The sequence below is a fragment of the Hemiscyllium ocellatum genome, chromosome 2, assembly GCF_020745735.1.
Source record: "Hemiscyllium ocellatum isolate sHemOce1 chromosome 2, sHemOce1.pat.X.cur, whole genome shotgun sequence".
NCBI lineage: Eukaryota > Metazoa > Chordata > Chondrichthyes > Orectolobiformes > Hemiscylliidae > Hemiscyllium > Hemiscyllium ocellatum.
In genome coordinates, this window is record NC_083402.1 from 87,280,891 (window position 1) to 87,301,372 (window position 20,482).

The following is a 20,482-nucleotide window of genomic DNA, read 5'->3' on the forward strand; positions in this document are numbered from 1 at the left end:
CAAGGGATGAACTCAGACTTCTCCAGTTTCCTCATTTCCCCTCCCCCCACCTTGTCTCAGTCCCAACCCTCGAACTCAGCACCACCTTCCTAACCTGCAATCTTCTTCCTGACCTCTTTGCCCCCACCCCCTATTCCGGCCTATCACCCTCACCTTAACCTCTTTCCATCTATCGCATTTCCAACACCCCTCCCCCAAGTCCCTCTTCCCTACTTTTTATGTTAGCCCGCTTGGCACACTTTCCTCATTCCTGAAGAAGGGCTCATGTCCGAAACACCGATTCTCCTGCTCCATGGATGCTGCCTGACCTGCAGTGCTTTTCCAGCAACACATTTTCAGCTCTGATCTCCAGCATCTGCAGTCCTCACTTTCTCCCACAACTATGGCAACTCAACTATACTCCATGCAGATGTCAAATCTCTCCAAATGGTAGGTCAGGTATTAAAGGGCTGAGCACCTTAGAAATGCAATAAACCACCCATCCACCATACATGTTGTAGCTACAGAGAAGTTTCCAGAGTAGCCCAAATACGAAAGCTTTGGCAAGTTCTGTTGGAGAGATTGACATAGATATCAGATTCCTAATCCCAAGGAAAGTTTCAGATACAGATGGAGTTCAGAAAAAGAAACAGATCTGGAGACCCCAGTTGGCCATCAAACTGATGCAATTATATCACAGAATGTGTTCAGTAACTTCAGTTGTTTGTTTCATTCACCATCTCTCACACACACCTGCCTCATACTGCACAATTTAAGAAAATGTCAAACGACAGAGGATTGAGTTCCAGAGAGAAAGTTCAACAGGGGAGATGAAAAATCAAAATTAGAAGAGATATCAAGGGAGTCAATAATGCACAGAAATTATAGGCCAGTTAAGGCACAAGGGAGTTTGGCAAGTTTGGATGGTATTTATTTTAATGCAAGGACACTGACAAACAAAGCAAATGAGTTGAGAGCATATATATAACATGGGGTATGACATAATTGCTATGACAGGTATATAACTGAGAGAGGGGTAGGATTGGCAGCTATACAGGATACAGGGATTCCAGGATACAGGGTCTTCACGTGAGACAGGAAAGCAGGTAAAAGAGGATTGGATATTGCAATATTGATCAGGGAATCTATTAGGTAAAAACAAGGACTGCAGATGCCGGAAACCAGAATCGCGATTAGAGTGGTGCTGGAAAAGCACAGTAGGCCAGGCAGCATCCAAGGAGCAAGAAAGCCCTTCATCAGGAATAAAGGCAGGAAGCCTCCAGAGTGGAGAGATAAATGAGAGGGGGGTGGGGGTGGGGAAAAAGTAGCATAGGGTATAGATGATTGGGGATGGGGATGGAGGTGATAGGTCAGAGGGTGGAGTGGAGAGGTGGAAAGGAAGCTAGGCAGGTAGGACAGGTCATGGGGACGGTGCTGAGCTGGAAGGTTGGAACTGGGGTGAGGTGGGGGAAGGGGAAATGAGGACTTCTGGTGAAGTCCACATTGATACCCTGGGGTTGAAGTTTTCTGAGGTGAAAGAGGAGGCGTTCTTCCTCCAGGCCCGGTGAAGGAGGCCCAGGACCTCCATGTCCTCAGCTGAGTGGGAGGGGGAGTTGAAATGTTGGTCCACAGGGCGATGGGGTTGATTGCTGCGGGTGTCCTGGAAATGTTCCCTAAAGTGCTCACCTAGGTGGTGTCCAGTCTCCCCAATGTAGAGGAGACCTCATTGGGAGCAACGGATACAATAAATGATATTAGTGGACGTGCAGGTGAAACTTTGATGGATGTGGAAGACTCCTTTGGGACCTTGGATGGAGGTGAGGGAGGTGGTGTGGGCACAGGTTTTGCAATTCCTGCAGAGGCAGGGGAAAGTGCCAGGATAGGAGGGTGGGTTGTAAGGGGGAGAGGACCTGACCAGGTAGTCACGGAGGGAACGGTCTTTGCGGAAAGCGGAAAAGGGTGGGGAGGGAGATATATCCCTGGTGGTGGGGTCTGTTTGGAGGTGGCGGAAATGTCGTCAGATGATGTAGTTTATGCTAAGGTTGGTAGGGTGGAAGGTGAACACCAAGAGGGTTTTGTCCTTGTTATGGTTGCAGGGGTGGGGTTTGAGGGCAGATACATGGGATGTGGATGAGATGCGTTGGAGGATATCTTTAACCACGTGGGAAGGGAAACTGCAGTCTCTATAGGAGGAGACCATCTGTGTGTTCTGTGGTGGAACTGGTCCTCCTGGGAGCAGATACGGTGGAGGCGGACGTATTGGGAATATGAGATGGCATTTTTGCAGGAGTTTAGGTGGGAAGAGGTGTAATACAGGAAATCTATTACACCAGCAAAGGAGGATGATGTCTTCGGGATCCTCAAATGACATGGATAAAACTGAAAAATCGAAGAAGAGCAATCACAATACTGTGTGCATAATACAGGCCCCCAGAACAGTGAGAGAGAACTGGAAAAGCAGATATGTATGCAAATTTCAGAGAAATGTAAAATAGGGTAGTGACAGTAAAGGATTTCAATGTCCCTGACATTAACTAGTTTGAAAAGTTTAGAGGAGTGAAATTCTTAAAAGTGCATCCAAGAGAGCTTTTTAAGCCAGTATGTAGAAGGCCTTACAAGAAAAGTCCTGGACTTAGGTTTAGTAAATTAAACTGTATAAGTGATCGAAGTATCAGTGGGGAATGATTTGAAGACAATGATCATAACTCTGTTAGTTTCAAGACTATCTTAGAAAAGGACAAGGATAGACCTGAAACTAAAGTTCTAAACAGGTGGAAGGCCAATTTTAATAGAATCAGATATGATTTGGCCAGAGTAGATTGGGAGCAGATACTTTCACATAAATCTGTGTTAATGCAATGGACTGCATTCAAGGAGGAAATAGGGAGACCCTATTTTCACATTTAAGTTTCAATAAAGACAAAAGGTGGGACCATCAAATCCTGTGGGTTCTGGATATCAAGGATGAAGAGAAAGATGGAGGCTTACAGCAGACACCAAGGGCTCAAAACAGCAGAATCCCTAGAAGAGTATGGAGTATCCAGGGGAAACTAAGAGAGTAAAAATGGACATGAAAGAATAATGGTAGGAATATAATCCTAAGTAATTTTACAAGTATATTAAAAGGACAAATAGAAAAAAGAGTAGGACTCATTAAGGACCACAGTGGTAGCTTGTACATGGAAAATATAGGTGGGGTTCTAAATGAATATTCTGTGTTGGTATTCACTAGTCACTGGGATGATGTTGGGATAGAAATTAGGGAGTAGGACTATGGGATATATTTAAAGAAATGAACAGAGGCAGAGAGGAGGTTTCTAAGTGGTTTGGCAGACTGAAAAGAAGATAAATTTCCAGGGCTGGATGAAATATATCCCAAGTTGTTCAGTGAGGCAAGAGAGGAAATAACGGGGTGTTGGCAATAATTTTCAGTTCCTCTCTGGCCACAGGAAAGGAGCCAGAGGACTGGAGGACAGCTAATGTGGCATTGTCATTCAAGAGAGCAAGTGATAAACAAGCAAACAGTACTGGATGTAGGTTTACTCGCTGAGCTGGAAGGTTCATTTCCAGATGTTCCGTCACCCTACTAGGTAACATCTCCAGTGAGCCTCAGACAAAACACTGCTGAATATACCTGCTTTCTATTTATATCTTTGGGTTGGTGATGTCATTTCTGACGATGATGTCATTTCCGGTTCATTTTCTCAGGAGGTAGTAGATGGGGTCTAACTCGATGTGTTTGTTGATAGAGTTCCTGTTGGATTGCATGGAAGACTCCATCTACCACCCCCTGAGAAAAGGAACAGGAAGTGACTTCACCACAGGAAATATAATCACCACAGGAAATGATATCACCAACTCAAAGATATAAATAGAAAGCAGGAATTTTCACCAGTACTTCACCTGAGGTCCACTGAAGATGTTACTTATAGGGTGCTAAACGTCTGGAAATGAACCTTCCAGCTCAGCAAGCAAACCTACATCCAAACCTCAACCTGAGCTATAAATTTTCTCAAAACTCGTTAAGGAAACAGTAGGCCAATCAGTCTAATCTCAATGGTGGGGAAACTATTGGAAACAATTCTGAGAGACAAAATTAGTCTGCACTTGAGAGGCAATGATTAATCAAGAACAGTTAGATTGGCTTTGTTAAGGGGATGTCAGTGTCTGACCAACTTGACTGAATTTTTCAAAGAGGAAACCAGGTGCATAGTTGTGTGTAATACATTCAACATGGCTTACTTGGACTTCACCAAGGCTTCTGATAAAGTTCCAAATAGTAGACTGATAGAGAGAGTAAGAACTCATGGGATCCAAGGAAATTTGGCTCCACAATTGGCTGAGTGGCAGGAAGCAGAGCTTGATGGTCAAGGTGGGTTTCATAACGATTTATTTTGGAGCCCTTGCTGTTTGTGTATATAAATGAATTAGACTTGAATGTAGAATGGTGATTAATGATTTCATAGAATACACAAAAATTGGTGGGTCGGTATATAGTAAGGAAGATAGCCTTAAAATACGGGAGGATAAAGATGGCTTGTCAGTGGGAAATGGAATTAAACTAGATAAATGTGAATTGATGCAGGGTAAACAAAGCAAGTGAATACATGAAAAGGCTAATCAGTGCCATTATACACTTAATGGTAAGGTCCTGGGGAGTGTCGCTGAACAAAGAGACCCTGGAGTGCAGGCTCATAGTTCCTTGAAAATGGAGTCGCAGGTAGATAGCAAATGCCTCCTTCACTATCCTATGCTTCCCAAAGCCAAGTGCATTGAGAATAGGAGTTGGGAGGTCATGTTGTAGCTGTACAGGACACTGGTTAGGTCACTTTTGGAATATTGTGTGCATTTCTGGTCTCTGTCCAAAGGAAGGATATTGTAAAACTTGAAAGGGTTCAAAAAGATTTATTAGAATGTTGCCAGGTTTGCAGGATTTGAGCTATAGAGACGGAATAGGTTGGGGCTGTTTTCCCTGGAGCATCGGAAACTGAGGGGTGACCTTATGGAGGTTTATGAAACCCTGAGGGGCATGGATGGGAAAAATAGATAAGGTTTTTTCTCTGGGGTGGGGGAATCCAGAACTAGAGGGCATGGATTTAAGATGAGAGAGGAAAGATTCAAAAGGGACCTAAGGGGCAACTTATTTTACGTAGAGGGTTATACATGTACAGAATGAACTGCCAAAGGAAGTGGAGGACGCTGGTATAACTACAACATTTAAAAGGCATCTGGATGGTTATATGAACAGGAATGATTTACAGGGATATGGGCTGGGGGTTGGCAAATGGGACTAGATTTATTCAGAATGTCTGGTTGGTATGGACGCGTTTGACTGAAGGATCTGTTTCTGTGCCGTACATCTTTGTGATTTTATGATGAATGGTAGGACCCTGGGAAACAGTAAGGATCGGTAGGACTTTGGTGTGCAAGTCCACTCATCCCTTAAGGTAGCAGGACAGATAGGTAAATTGGTTAAGGCAGTATTGAGACACTTGGCTTTATTAGCTGAGCGAGATAGTTTACAGCAGGAAGGTAATGTTGGAGCCATATAAATCATTGGTTAGGCCACAGCTAGAGCTGTGTATGAAGTTCTGGAATCCACATTATTTGTATTTGCACTGGCGAGGGTGCAGAGATTTACCAAGACGTTGTCTGGGCTGGAGAGTTTTAAGTATGAAGAGATTAGATAGAATGGTGTTTTCCTTGGAGCAGAGGAAACTGTAAAGGGGATATGATTAAGATTTATAAGGGGTGGTGGGATCAACGACCAGGTAAAGGGCATAGGTTTAAGGTAAAGAACAGGCAATTTGGATGAAAATATTTTCCTCATATCCCTTCCAATCTGGAACACACTGACTGTCGGAGTAGAAACCTTCATAATATTTACAAGTACTCAGATATACATTTGTGATGTCATGGTGTATAAAATTTTAGACCAAATGCTGGAAAATAGGTAGTAGTTGTTTTTGACCTGTGACTCATCAATGGGCTGAACGGCCTTTTTCTGCGCCATGGATCTCTATGACTCTAAATGACAAGAGTTTGAGCAAATCCCTGATCCTTAATCTCAATTTAAACTTGAATATCACCTGTTAATTCAAAGTTGTAGTGATAATTATTTTGAGTATCACATACTCAGACCTGATTTCCAACTTTTCTGATGTACAGTTTCAAGTTTGTGGGTGTTTGCTATCCCTAGTGTCTCCAGAAGTGGAATGTTCAGTAACTTGGTGAAGATTATTTCAAACGTCTCCATTTTTCACTTTGTTTGGAAACAAAAGGCTTGTTAGAATATCCTACATTTTCAGGCCAATGCATGTTAGCAAATCTATTATAGAAACATGGAATTCCTACAGCATAGAAGCAGGCCATTCACTGTTCAGAATACAGTCTTGCTGTTTAATAAGCCATTTCACCAGTCCATGATGAAAAGTTTAAAAATTAACTCTATTATCGACAAGTCTTCTCAAAATAACTCAGGAGATCTGTGATAACCGTCAGTTCTTTCTTAACAGGAGGATGACTCTAGTGGACAATTGGGCTTATGGAACCAATACTCAAAGAACTAGTGCTGTTATATCATAATACCTCACAGGCAAAATAGAAGCCCATCCTTAATTAACAGCTTGCCTGATACCTTTGACAGAGCCACATGCAAAACTTCAAAACGTAATGACAAAACAGTTTTGGAGGTTGATGCCTCTAAACAGAACCCATAAAATACAAGACAGAAGAAAATTACAAAGGACAAAGTGTTCCATTCACTGATTGCAACATTCTTCTTCTGTGATGAGTCATGCTAAGTGATGAATTACAGATACAATTGAATTGTAGACAAGGTCAAAAATAAATAGAAAGAGACCTAAAGTTTTGGTCAAGAGATATATAGGGATATAAGAAGAATTTGTTTTCACACAATGAATGACAATGGCCTGCAATACCACCTACGACTGTGGTATAAATAGAGACAATCAATTATTTTTTTAAAAATTGAATGAGTGGGGTTACAGTGGACAACTTGAATGGAATGAATTGCTCTACAGATATATGGTGTTATTTAATGGGCTGAATGGCCCCCTCTCTGCCATGATGTACTTATGAATAAGGGACATTAAAAAACTGCTTGGAAATACAGCAATGTCTTTTTTTGCATCTCTTTTCATGTATTTAATGTTCAAATTGCCTTAAATACTTCCTGGTATAAACCAGCAAAATTGATATATATTTTACATTATATGACATGCTCAAGATTATATTCATATTATGATTTATAAATATCCGAGTGATCTAAAGTACTCCACTTCAGCACTGAATTTTTCATTTGACATCAGGGGATTTGATTCCATTACTCCCTGGATGTCCATTCCACATTGCTCACTGTGAACAATTTCCTGATACCAATTCTAAACGTATTTTATTATCCATATTCTGACATTCCTATTTCTATTCTCAGCTTAATTTCAAGCAATTTATCAAAATTTTACCAAAGTTAAACTGCTAAATACCTCTCCAAAATTACCTCTCAAAACATCTTTCAAGTCTCAAGAGTTCAAGTTTTTTCAGCCTTCACAACAGACCCTGGGATTATCCTTTTGGTTCATCCCAGCACCATTTGTCTTGGTGGAGACAGCTTAAAGTGCATCTGACCACAGTGCTGTTCAGTCATAGAGTTACACAGCAGAGAAACAGACTCTTCGGTCCAACATATCCATGCTAACCAGATATCATAAATTAACCTAGTCCCATTTGCCAGCATTTGACCCATATCTCTCTAAAACCATCCTATTCGTATATTTATCAAGATGCATTTCAAATGTTATAGTTGTACCAGTCTCCACCACCTCCTCTGGCAGCTCATTCCATACACCCACCACCGTGTGTGAAAGGTTTGCCCCTTAGATCGCTTTTATATCTTTCTCCGCCCACCTTAAACGCATGGCCTCTAATTTTGGACTCCCCTACCCGGTGAAAATGAACTGAACTATTCACCCTATCCACATTCCTATAGTTTGTTCTTCATTAACAGATATTTTAAAACTTGATGATTTAAGCTATTATTACGGGCAAGTTCCCTCCCTCCTGCCCTTGCTGCTCTTCCCACTCATAAAATTCTGTCCGTGGAGAAGCAGCAAGAACAGGAGGAAGGAAATCTGTGAACGGAAGAGCTGGAGTAGCAGGCAGAAGATAAACAGAATCTCTGATTGGAGAAGCATCTCTAGTTCTCTGAAACTCACTGTTAATTTGATCGCAAGTCTGCATTCAGTGCCCAGTTTCACTGAATGACAAAAAGGTTCAGCAATTTTTTTTTAGTCTAACAGCAAAGATGGGGACAAATTTTTTAAATGGCGAATTTTGGAGATGCCAATGTCAGAAATTTGCAAGACCACTTACAAGCATCAGCACACTCCTCCATAACTTCTCAATGCTGGGTATCACCATTCTTCATTATCAGTAGCTATCAAAGAAGGTTCTGATGAAAATTTTATGCTTTAATCAATGCTCATGGCAATATGCAATGCTGAAGTCCTGGTAGCTAGTCAACAACAAAAATATAACATCTTTAATTGTGGCTTTCAAAAGCAAGCAATAAGGAACTGAAGGGGGAAAAATACGCACACCTACTGGGAAAGGAAGAGTAAGACTAGCAAAACTGCGCTTGGAGACAGCCAGCACAGGCTTGATTTGCCAAAATACACTTCCTCTCCTGAGAGATGCAAGATGTGTGCCTTATACATATTTTAATATGTTTATTTTGGATTTTTGAATTTTGAATGATTGTCATATGGGTTTTCTGTGTCTCAAGGGTTAAATGCTAAGTTGATACTATTTCTGTAGCCAGTGATTTCTTTTAAAATAGTATATTAGAATGTCTTTCTGCAGAGTGGTGTAGTTTTGTTTATAAGGGAACAAAGTGAGCAGCGTAATGCATCTAGCTTTCAGATACAAGACTTTCAAATAGATGTTTGAGTTTGGGAAAACATCCATTATTTGAAAGAAAGCTTTATAGTCTCAATTTGGGCAGGGTTGCAGAGATCTTGACCAAGGCTAGGCATGTAAAACAGTTACTTCTGAGAAAAGGAACAGGTGACCTCAGTGTAAGGATTTTAATTTAAAAATTCCAGGCCAGAAGTGTTTAGTTAAAACCCTGAAGGAGTTATGAGGCTTAGAAAGTCTTAAGCTCAGGCTTTTGATTAATCAAGGAAGACACAATTAGATCCTCTCAGTGAGGAATTGGAGTCACAGCTAAGTCAACCTTATGTGGGATACAGAAGGAATTCTCACTAGTGTTTTGAGTACTATAATGGTATTGTAATTACAGGTTGTTTTGCTGTAATTTGTTAATGAAAATTCACTATAACATAATTGATGAATTAGGGACACTTTTTATAGCATGAACGTTTAAAGCATGTATTGGTTATAATGCAATTCTGATTCCATCAGTTTAAATGGTGCTATTACACAATTTTCTTATAACAAGGGGTTGCACAAGAATAGAATTACTGCGTTATAGCAGAACTGACTGTAATGGGATTGCATTTTCACTGTGTTTCAAAATCTTGAAAAAATGTTATTTGTAAATAGTTTGGTTTATTATATTTTATAAATAAATTACGTTTCATTGTTAAAACTGAATTTGAATGGCATGTTTGTGGTGGTGAATTAGAATGGAGTGTCGTTAATGTATGTGTGGAATTTGACACTATTTTCAGATGATATTTTAATTAACATGAATGGGCTAAGGATAGATTTTTGGGGCACACCAGGGGTGTTCAAACTTGGTCATGTGGGAAGGTAAGAGTTGAGGGGGAAAGGATGAATGGAGCTAAACTGGCATCCATGGATGAACTGAGAAGGAGTTGATAACAGCAGATATGAAATAGAAGGTACCAGTATTGAAGAAGGAACAAATTACATTATCTTCCCTTCCTTGTTAGGTCAGTATGGAAACATTCGCTGATGACTGCACAATGTTCAGCCACATTTCTGACTCAATAGTGAAGCAGTTCTTGTCCATATGCAAAAAGACAAACATCCAAGCCAGAGTTGACAATTAATGTTACTTACCATCAGTGTGACATGAAGGATCATCACCAACAAGACAGAATCTAAACGTCATCCTTGACATTCAATGGCATTACCATCACTGCAACTCCCACTATTAACATCATTGGCACTACCACTGATGAAAAGCTGAACCAGACCAAATCATAAAAATACTGTGATTACAAGAAGAGGCTGGAATTTCTGAAATAACTCACCTCTTGTCTCCCAAATGTTTACACTTCCACATACCCTGCTTCCTGTAAGGATTCCATTCATCCTGAGATTCTCAGTCTCCTCCGCATCTGTTCCAACATTGCTACCTTCTGCTGGGGTGCCTCCAAAAGTTCCTCAACTGAGGATTTCTCTCCATGCTGGTTGATAAGATTTTCAGCCATGCTCGACTCATTTTCTGCACATGCTCTGCACACCAGCATTCAAAGGATCGTTGCCTGCCATTTCTGCTATCTCTAGTCGTATTTATCGCCAAAAACATCTTTCCCTTCTCTGTAAGCATTCTACAGAGACCATTTCCTCTCCACCACCTTGGTCACTCCTGTATTCCTCCAAACATTCCTCTCCTCTGCCCCCATCCCCACCAACATAGCATCTTTCCATGCAATTCCAGAAATTATGACACACCTCCTCTTTCCAAGACCCCAAACATACTTTCTCAGTGACATGATATTTTACTTTTACTTCTTTCAATTTAGTGTATGGTATTTCTTGCTCACAATGGGGTCTCCTATACATTAGGTGAAAGTGAGGTACTGCAGATGCTGGAGATCAAAATCAAGATTAGAGTGGTGCTGGAAAAGCACAGCAGGTCAGGCAGCATCCGAGCAGGAAAACTGACGTTCCGGGCAAAAGCCCTTCATCAGCAATGAGGCTGGGAACATCCTGGGTGGAGAGATCAATAGGAGGGGGAATGGGGCAGGGAGAAGGTAGCTAAGAGTGCAATAGGTGGATGGAGGTGGGGATGAAGGTGATAGGTCGGAGAGGGGGCTGGAGCAGATAGGTGGGAAGGAGACTGACAGGACAGGTCATGAGGATGGTGCTGAGCTGGCAGGTTGGAACTGGGGTAAGGTGGGGGGGGGGGGAGGGAAATGAGGAAGCTGGTGAAGTCCACATTGATGCCCTGGTGTTCAAGTGTTCCGAGCCAGAAAATGAGGCGTCTTTCCTCCAGGCACCGGGTGGTGAGGGAGTGGTAGTGAAGGAGGCTCAGAACCTGCATGTCCTCGGCAGAGTGGAAGGGGGCAGTTGAAATGTTCGGCCATGGGGCGGTGGGGTTGATTGGAGAGTGTGTCCCAGAAACATTCCCTAAAGTGCTCTGCGAGAAGGCATCCAGTCTCCCCAATGTAAAGGAGACTGCAATGGGAACAACGGATACAATAAAACAAAATGCAGACTAGTTGACGGTTTTGCAGAACATCTTTGCTCTGACCTTCCAGTTGCTTGCCAGTTCAATAAGCCATCCTGCTATCATGTAACATTTCCATCCTGGACCTGCTACAGTTTCCAACAAAACATAACACCATCTGGAGGAACAAAACCTCATTTTCCACTCACACACTTTACAGTCTCTAGAACACAAACAGTGAATACTACAACTTCAGTGCATGATCTCCATCCTCCATTTTATTACTCACCCCAGCCGTGTCTTGTTGCTTTGCTCTCAGCAGAATGGACCAATGTTTTTTCCTTTTCACAACTATTGTTTATTCACCTACCCAGTCTTTCCTTCCCAACATTAGCACACCCATTGTATTTTTCTCTGGGCACCCTCAGCTCCTCTTTTCTCACTCCTCCTCTCCCTTTCAATACCATAGAACCAGCATTTTCCAGCCTCTTTCAGTTCTGAAGAACCTTATCAGACTCAAACCATTAACTCTATTTCTCTCTCCACAGATACTGCCAGACTTGCTGTGTTTTGGCAGCATTTGCTGTTTTTAGTTGTGAAATAAATGTTGTCTCCTATCTCAAGACTAATGAACAAAACTGGATTTGGGTCAGTTAATAAGAGCTAACCCATCTCTACAAAGTAATAATGAGAGGAGGAGCTGCAAAACCCCGAGTAATCAAGATCCAGTATTGGTGCTTGAAAATGCTTGAAAAAAAGTGGTGTATGTGCATATGTGTGTGCGCTCATGCACGTATATGCACACAAAATATGTCAATATTGGGTAAATTAAACTTCATTGTAATTTATTGGTAAGTATTAAAAGTTTGGCATTTTAACATGCTTCAGTACTGTTCAACAAAATATGAACTACTTCATATTCCAGAAACACAGGCTGGGTTACTTACAGATGCCCTTTTATTTTGTACATGCTCATAAGTATGGTAAGGATTGTAGGGAAACTGACTATTTTCCAACTTAACACGAAAATCAAATATAGTCAGGACCACAAGAGAGAATTGTTCTTACATTATTATGAAAACATTGCTCAACCTTGCCCTTATTTGGATGAACACAGCTTTCCATGCCTCATAGGGTTATGAATGGAAACTTCTCTGAAACTCCACAAACTAATGTTACTAGAAAATATTTATTTCCCTCTTATCTCTCTCATCCTTTTCAAAGTTGGTTCGTGTGAAGTTAAATGAAAATATTGTAGCATACATTATAACCTCACATCATCTTGTACATTTTTTAGTTTCAATGTACATTGTCAAATACAGTCAATGAGATGGCTGTAAACAGTATACTTACTTATCAACAGGCCATAAATCCGGTCTAAAGCAGTCATTAATCAATCAAAAATAACTTTTGAAAACCAAAAAAAATTTTTTTTTTTTTTTTTAAAAAGACATCACTTCAAATCTCTGTAATACTAAAGCAGAAGTTAACCACCCAAACATCATTCAGTTTTCGGTACCATGACAGCTCCATCAGAAGTGCAACAAAATAAGATGTTTCCTCTCGGTCTGAGGAGTGGGAAGTTTTCACAAAAGTTTAAACAAGTGCAAAACAAATTAATGGCAAAATCCAATGGCTTTGCAAGAACTAGAAATATCCACGATGGCACCCTGAAGGAAGGCTTTATATTGTGGAGATTTTTTTTTGCCTTGGGCTTCACAGTACGCAAATGTCGAAATCTTCAGTGATCCAATTCAGACATTTTCTTCCCTTTTTTGCCTCCCTACAGAATCCAAGAGAGAAAAATTAAGTTTAAAATTGACACCTTTTATGGAACACTGGAATGACTGCCCTGTCCTATTGAACCGATAATAGATTAAAACATATACCAATACAAAACAGCGAGTTCCTCTTTACATCATCCATCAAAACTACTAACTAATGTTTTTGAGCTGAGGAACAAAACTGCAATTTCCTCTGCAGTTCAGCTCTTTTGCAGAACAAGTCATAGTTAGAAATTTCTCATGTGCAGAGAGATGGTAGAGAAAAAGATAATAACAATAAGACTTTTTCAATGGTGTTCCTCTCCAGATTTTATTGTCTCCTGATTGAATTTGACATCTTGGCAAACTTCTGGGTTGGAAGTTAAGTGCTACATGGCTATAAGAGTGGTTGAATTTCTAACAGTTTCACCAATGTTGATATCTTAATCATTGAAAACATCACAACATGCACCACACACGTACATAACAAACTTCCTAAAAGCATAATGCACAGTGATCAGCATGATTCAGGCCTGCAGATGCTGGAGATCAGAGCTGAAAAATGTGTTGCTGAAAAAGCGCAGCAGGTCAGGCAGCATCCAAGGAGCAGCAGAATCGACATTTCGGGCATAAGCCCTTCTTCAGGAATGAGGAGGGTGTGCCAAGCGGGCTAAGATAAAAGGTAGGGCGGAGGGACGTTGGGAATGCGATAGGTGGAAGGAGGTTAAGGTGAGGGTGATAGGCCATAGAGGGGGTGGGGGCGGAGAGGTCGGGAAGAAGATTGCAGGTCAAGAAGGTGGTGCTGAGTCTGAGGGTTGGGACTGAGATAAGGTGGGGGGAGGGGAAATGAGGAAGCTGGAGAAATCGGCATTCATTACTTGTGGTTGGAGGGTTCCTAGGCGGAAGATGAGGCGCTCTTCCTCCAGGCATCATGTTGCCATGGTCTGGCGATGGAGGACGCCAAGGACCTGCATGTCCTTGGCGGAGTGGGAGGGGGAGTTAAAGTATTCAGCCACGGGGCGGTTGGATTGGTTGGTGCAGGTGTCCCAGAGGTGTTCTCTGAAATGCTCCGCAAGTAGACGGCCTGTCTCCCCAATGTAGAGGCGGCCACATCGAGTGCAGCGGATGCAGTAAATGTTGTGTGTGGAGGTGCAGGTGAATTTTTGACGGATATGGAAGGATTCCTTGGGGTCTTGGAGGGAAGAGGTGTGGGCGCAAGTTTTGCATTTCTTGCGGTTGCAGGTGAAGGTGCCGGGAGTGGAGGTTGGGTTGGTGGGGGTTGTGGACCTGACGAGGGAGTCGTGGAGGGAGTGGTTTTTTCGGAACGCTGATAGGGGAGGGGAGGGAAATATATCCTTGGTGGTAGGGTCTGTTTGGAGGTGGGAGAAATGACGAAGGATGATACGATGCATCTAGAGGTTGGTGGGGTGGTAGGTGAGGACCAGTGGGGTTCTGTCCTGGTGGCGATTGAAAGGGCAGGGCAGGGCAGAGGAGCGGGAAGTGGAGGAAATACACTGGAGAGCATCGTCAACCACCTCTGAGGGGAAATTACGTCTTTGAAAAAGGAGGCCATCTGGGTTGTCCGGTATCGGAATTGGTCCTCCTGGGAGCAGATGTGGCAGAGGTGATGGAATTGGGAATATGGGATGGCGTTTTTACAGGGGACAGCGTGGGAGGTGGTGTAATCTAGGTAGCTGTGGGAGTCGGTTGGTTTATAGTAAATGCCCGTGTTGAGTCAGTCGCCCAAGATAGAAATGAAGAGGTCTAGGAAGGGGAGGGAGGAGTCTGAGACAGTCCAGGTAATTTTGAGGTCAAGGTGGAAGATGTTAGTAAAGTGGATGAACTGTTCAACCTCCTCATGGGACCGATTCCCACAGCTATCCAGATTACACCTCCTCCCACCCTGCCCCTGTAAAAACGCCATCCCATATTCCCAATTCCTTCGCCTCTGCTGCATCTGCTCCCAGGAGGACCAATTCCAATACCGAACAATTCAGATGGCCTCCTTCTTCAAAGACCACAATTTCCCCTTAGACATGGTTGACGATGCTCTCTACCACATCTACTCCACTTCCCACTCCTCTGCTCTTGAACCCCGCCCCTCCAATCGCCACCAGGACAGAACCCCACTGGTCCTCACCTACCATCCCACCAACCTCCAAGTACATCGTACCATCCTTCGTCATTTCCGCCACCTCCAAACAGACCCCACCACCAAGGATATATTTCCCTCCCCTCCCCTATCAGCGTTCCGGAAAGACTACTCCCTCCGCGACTCCCTCGTCAGGTCCACACCCCCCGCCAACCCAACCTCCACTCCCGGCACCTTCCCCTGCAACCGCAAGAAATGCAAAACTTGTGCCCACACCTCCCCCCTCACTTCCCTCCAAAGCCCCAAGCGATCCTTCCATATACATCACAAATCCACATACATCACTTACTGCATCTGCTGCATCCGATGTGGCCTCCTCTACATTGGGGAGACAGGCCGCCTACTTGCGGAACGTTTCAGAGAACACCTCTCGGACAGCTGCACCAACCAACCCAACCACCCCGTGGCTGAACACTTTAACTCCCCCTCCCACTCTGCCAAGGACATGCAGGTCCTTGGCCTTCTCCATTGCCAGACCATGGCAACATGACCCCTGGAGGAAGAGCGCCTCATCTTCCACCTAGGAACCCTCCAACCACAAGGGGTGAATGCAGATTTCTCCAGCTTCTTCATTTCCTCTCCCCCCACCTTATCTCTGTCCCAACCCTCGGACTCAGCACCTTGACCTGCAATCTTCTTCCCTACCTCTCTGCCCCCACCCCCTCGCTGGCCTATCTCCCTCACCTTAACTTCCTTCGCATTTCCAATGCCCCTTCCCCAAGCCCCTCTGCCCTACCTTTTATCTTAGCCTGCTTGGCACACCCTCCTCATTCCTGAAGAAGGGGTTATGCCCAAAACGTCGATTCTCCTGCTCCTTGGACACTGCCTGACCGGCTGTGCTTTTCCAGCAACACATTTTTCAGCATGATTCAGGCACCAAAAATACCTTACTGAATAACACCTGAAGAGTTAAATAATTTCATCACATCACACCTCAGGCTTTCAACATGGATAGTGCATGGATTTTATGACCATAATTGTAAACGGGCGGCACGGTGGCACAGTGGTTAGCACTGCTGCCTCACAGCGTCTGAGACCCGGGTTCAATTCCCGACTCAGGCGACAGACTGTGTGGAGTTTGCACGTTCTCCCCGTGTCTGCGTGGGTTTCCTCCGGGTGCTCCGGTTTCCTCCCACAGTCCAAAGATGTGCGGGTCAGGTGAATTGGCCATGCTAAATTGCCCGTAGTGTTAAGTAAGGGGTAAATGTAGGGGTATGGATGGGTTGCGCTTCGGCGGGTCGGTGTGGACTTGTTGGGCCGAAGGGCCTGTTTCCACACTAAGTCTAATCTAAACCTATTCTCTAACACTCCATTTCCTTCCCATGGATAAGTTTGAGATTTTACGATTCACAGATGGAAAGATCTTTTCCAAACAATCAGCACTGAACTTCATTTCCTTAGATGAATTCGGAAGACTGACAAATAGGATATTGGAAATAAGATTTGCAGGACATAAAAATAATGGATATTCCTGGGCAATGTAGGCATTAAAAGTGTACATCTGTACATTAAAGGAGTGAAAATTCTTTCTTTCAATCTATGAATGTCATTACACTTTTGACTGTACTGATAAGAAGTTTTTGCAGGTCATCAGTTATACCTCAGGTATTATGCAAGTTATTGCCTTTCGAATTTCAGGTATCGGAAAGAAGCATGCACATCAAACTTTGTAGAAGGCATTAAGTTTACATTTCGAAAGATAAATCAGCGACTACATTTTGGCCTGAAAGCAACAAGTGATACAAAAAGAGTATTGTTGTTCCCTCATTTAAGTAGTGCTGATTGAAGACAATTTCTGCAGCTTAACATCCAGGATGTATATCAGTAACTACCTCTTTGGAGAGGCTTTGCTTTTGCATAGAAGTGTCTTTTTTTCCTTTCTTGGGCTATAACGAGGCTCAGGGGAATAATTAATGCAGTGATCATGAAGCTTCCATTAAGTATTTGTTTCTGCTTCATTCTCAATCTTTTGTCAAGAAAATAAATGGTATATGTTGCAGGTGTATTTCCATCAGCATGTTTTACCTTTTCCAGAGACAGAATAACTAATTTGGACAGGAAGTACAGAGTACCATGAGATAATTTGCTGCTTCCAATTGACTAATAACTAGCATTAGAAGGCAATAATAATATCAAATATGGTCTTGTAATGTAGGAGGCGATAAATCACAATATGATTCAAATAGTTAACAGTTACTCATCTTTTAACATTACAGATATCATTTTGGTAAGCATTTTACCTGAAATTTTGTTAACTCTGCTTGTAAAAGCTTGACTTTTGATTTTTCTTGTTCGAGAGCTGCATGCAGGCCAGTAACCTAGATAAAGAGAAGAACATCTTGAATGAGCAGCCTTATTGTATATGTGAGAATAGCTCTCACACACTGATATCTGGAATTAAGGAGTTAATGTGAAACTTGATGATGGGTTTCAATTCTTTCAAACAAGGCGATTTCTTTAAAAAGGACAGACATATGTTGTGGTTCTGTTCGCCGAGCTGGAAGTTTTTGTTGCAAACGTTTCGTCCCCTGGCTAGGCGACATCAGTGCTTTGGAGCCTCCTGCGAAGCGCTTCTTTGATGTTTCTTCCGGTATTTATAGTGGTCTGTCCTTGCCGCTTCCGGTTGTCAGTTTCAGCTGTCCGCTGTAGTGGTTGGTATATTGGGTCCAGGTCGATGTGTTTGTTGATGGAGTTTGTGGATGAATGCCATGCCTCTAGGAATTCCCTGGCTGTTCTCTGTCTGGCTTTCCCTATGATAGTAGTGTTGTCCCAGTCAAATTCATGTTGCTTGTTGTCTGCGTGTGGGGCTACTAGGGATAGCTGGTCGTGTCGTTTCGTGGCTAGTTGATGTTCATGTATGCGGATTGTTAGCTGTCTTCCTGTTTGTCCTATATAGTGTTTTGTGCAGTCCTTGCATGGTATTTTGCTCATGTTGGGTATCGGGTCCTTCGTTCTACTGAGTTGTTGTCTGAGCGTGGCTGTTGGTTTGTGTGCCGTTATGAGTCCTAAGGGTCGCAGTAGTCTGGCTGTCAGTTCTGAAACGCTCCTGATGTACGGTAGTGTGGCTAGTCCTTTTGGTTGTGGCATGTCCTCGTTCTGTGGTCTTTCTCTTAGGCATCTGTTGATGAAGTTGCGCGGGTATCCGTTTTTGGCGAATACCTTGTATAGGTGTTCCTCTTCTTCTTTTTGCAGTTCTGGTGTACTGCAGTGTGTTGTGGCTCTTTTGAATAGTGTCCTGATGCAGCTTCGTTTGTGTGTGTTGGGGTGGTTACTTTCATAGTTTAGGACTTGGTCTGTGTGTGTTGCTTTCCTGTATACCCTTGTGGTGAATTCTCCGTTCGGTGTTCTCTGTACTATCACGTCTAGGAATGGGAGTTGGCTGTCCTTTTCTTCTTCTCTCGTGAGTCGGATTCCTGTGAGTGTGGCGTTGATGATCCGGTGTGTTTTTTCTATTTCCGTGTTTTTGATGATTACAAACGTGTCATCGACATATCTGACCCAGAGTTTGGGTTGAATTTGTGGTAGGACTGTTTGTTCTAACCTTTGCATAACTGCCTCTGCTATGAGTTCCGAGATTGGTGATCCCATGGGTGTTCCGTTGATTTGTTTGTATATCTGGTTGTTGAATGTAAAGTGTGTAGTGAGGCACAAGTCCAGTAGTTTAAGTATGCCGTCTTTGTTGATAGGTTCCGCGTCCTGTTTTCTGTTCTGTATGTCCAGTAGGTTGGCTATTGTTTCTCTGGCTAGGGTTTTGTCAATCGAAGTGAACAGTGCCGTCACGTCGAATGAGATCATGGTTTCTTCTTTGTCTATGTGTATATTTCTGATGATGTTCAAGAATTCCTGTGTTGATTGTATGGAGTGTTTGGATCCGCTGACCAGGTGTTTCAGTTTCTGTTGTAGTTCTTTGGCCAGTTTGTATGATGGTGTCCCTGGTAGTGATACTGTGGGTCTGAGTGGGATGTCTGGTTTGTGTACTTTAGGTAGTCCGTAGAATCTGGGGGTGTTGTCGCTTTCCGGTTTCATTCTTTGTAGGTCAGCTTTGGTTATCTGTCCGTTTTTTTGTAGATTCCTTAGTGTGTTATTTATTCTATTGGTGAGTTGTGGTGTGGGGTCAAATTCCTTCATTTGGTAGGTGTTGGTATCTGCGAGTAGTTGTTGTGCTTTTTGGATGTAATCTGATTTATCTAGGATGACCGTCATTCTGCCTTTATCTGCTGGTAGTATGATTATGTTCTTATCGTTTCTTAGTGCTTTCAGTGCTTCCCTCTCCTTGGTGTTGAGGTTATGTGTTTGTCTTTTCCTTATCATCATAGGTACGACAGTTTGTCTCACTGTTTGTTGTGTCTCTTCTATCAGTCCATTGTTCCTGAGTGTGCATTCCAGTGCTGCCAGGAAGTCTGCAGTCTTGGCATCCCTGTGGTTGTAGTTGAGTCCCTTGGCCAGTATTGTTCTTTCCATGTTTGTGAGCTGTTTGTGGGAGAGGTTTTTAACCCAGGTGTGTGTTGTAGTGTCCTCTTTGTTGCGTGTTAGTTTAGCCATTTTTTCTTTTAGTGCCGTTTTTTTGCGGTGTTGTCCTGTTCTGTCCTATAGTGACAGGGTCCATTCACGATTAGTGGTTTTTGAAATTAATGACTTTTGGCGCGCAATTTCCTCGTTTTGTATTTGATTGTTTGGATTGACAAAACCCTAGCCAGAGAAACAATAGCCAACCTACTGGACATACAGAAAACAGGACGCGGAACCTATCAACAAAGACGGCATACTTAAACTATTGGACTTGTGCCTCACTACACACTTTACATTCAACAACCAGATATACAAACAAATCAACGGAACACCCATGGGATCACCAATCTCGGAACTCATAGCAGAGGCAGTTATGCAAAGGTTAGAACAAACAGTCCTACCACAAATTCAACCCAAACTCTGGGTCAGATATGTCGATGACACGTTTGTAATCATCAAAAACACGGAAATAGAAAAAACACACCGGATCATCAACGCCACACTCACAGGAATCCGACTCACGAGAGAAGAAGAAAAGGACAGCCAACTCCCATTCCAAGACGTGATAGTACAGAGAACACCGAACGGAGAATTCACCACAAGGGTATACAGGAAAGCAACACACACAGACCAAGTCCTAAACTATGAAAGTAACCACCCCAACACACACAAACGAAG

The 20,482-nt window shown here is 42.8% G+C and overlaps 1 protein-coding gene across 1 annotated transcript in view; it reads right to left on the reverse strand.

The window, feature by feature from the left end:
* Window positions 1-12,232: 12,232 nt before the first annotated feature.
* gkap1 (G kinase anchoring protein 1) overlaps window positions 12,233-20,482 on the reverse strand; it is a 58,569-nt gene continuing 50,319 nt past the window's right edge. The window contains exons 10-11 of the mRNA XM_060845159.1: window positions 17,536-17,613; window positions 12,233-13,163 (exon numbers count right to left, since the gene is read on the reverse strand). Coding sequence (XP_060701142.1) covers window positions 13,122-13,163; window positions 17,536-17,613 — 120 coding nt within the window. The 3' untranslated portion in view covers window positions 12,233-13,121. The remainder of the gene's footprint in view (window positions 13,164-17,535; window positions 17,614-20,482) is intronic.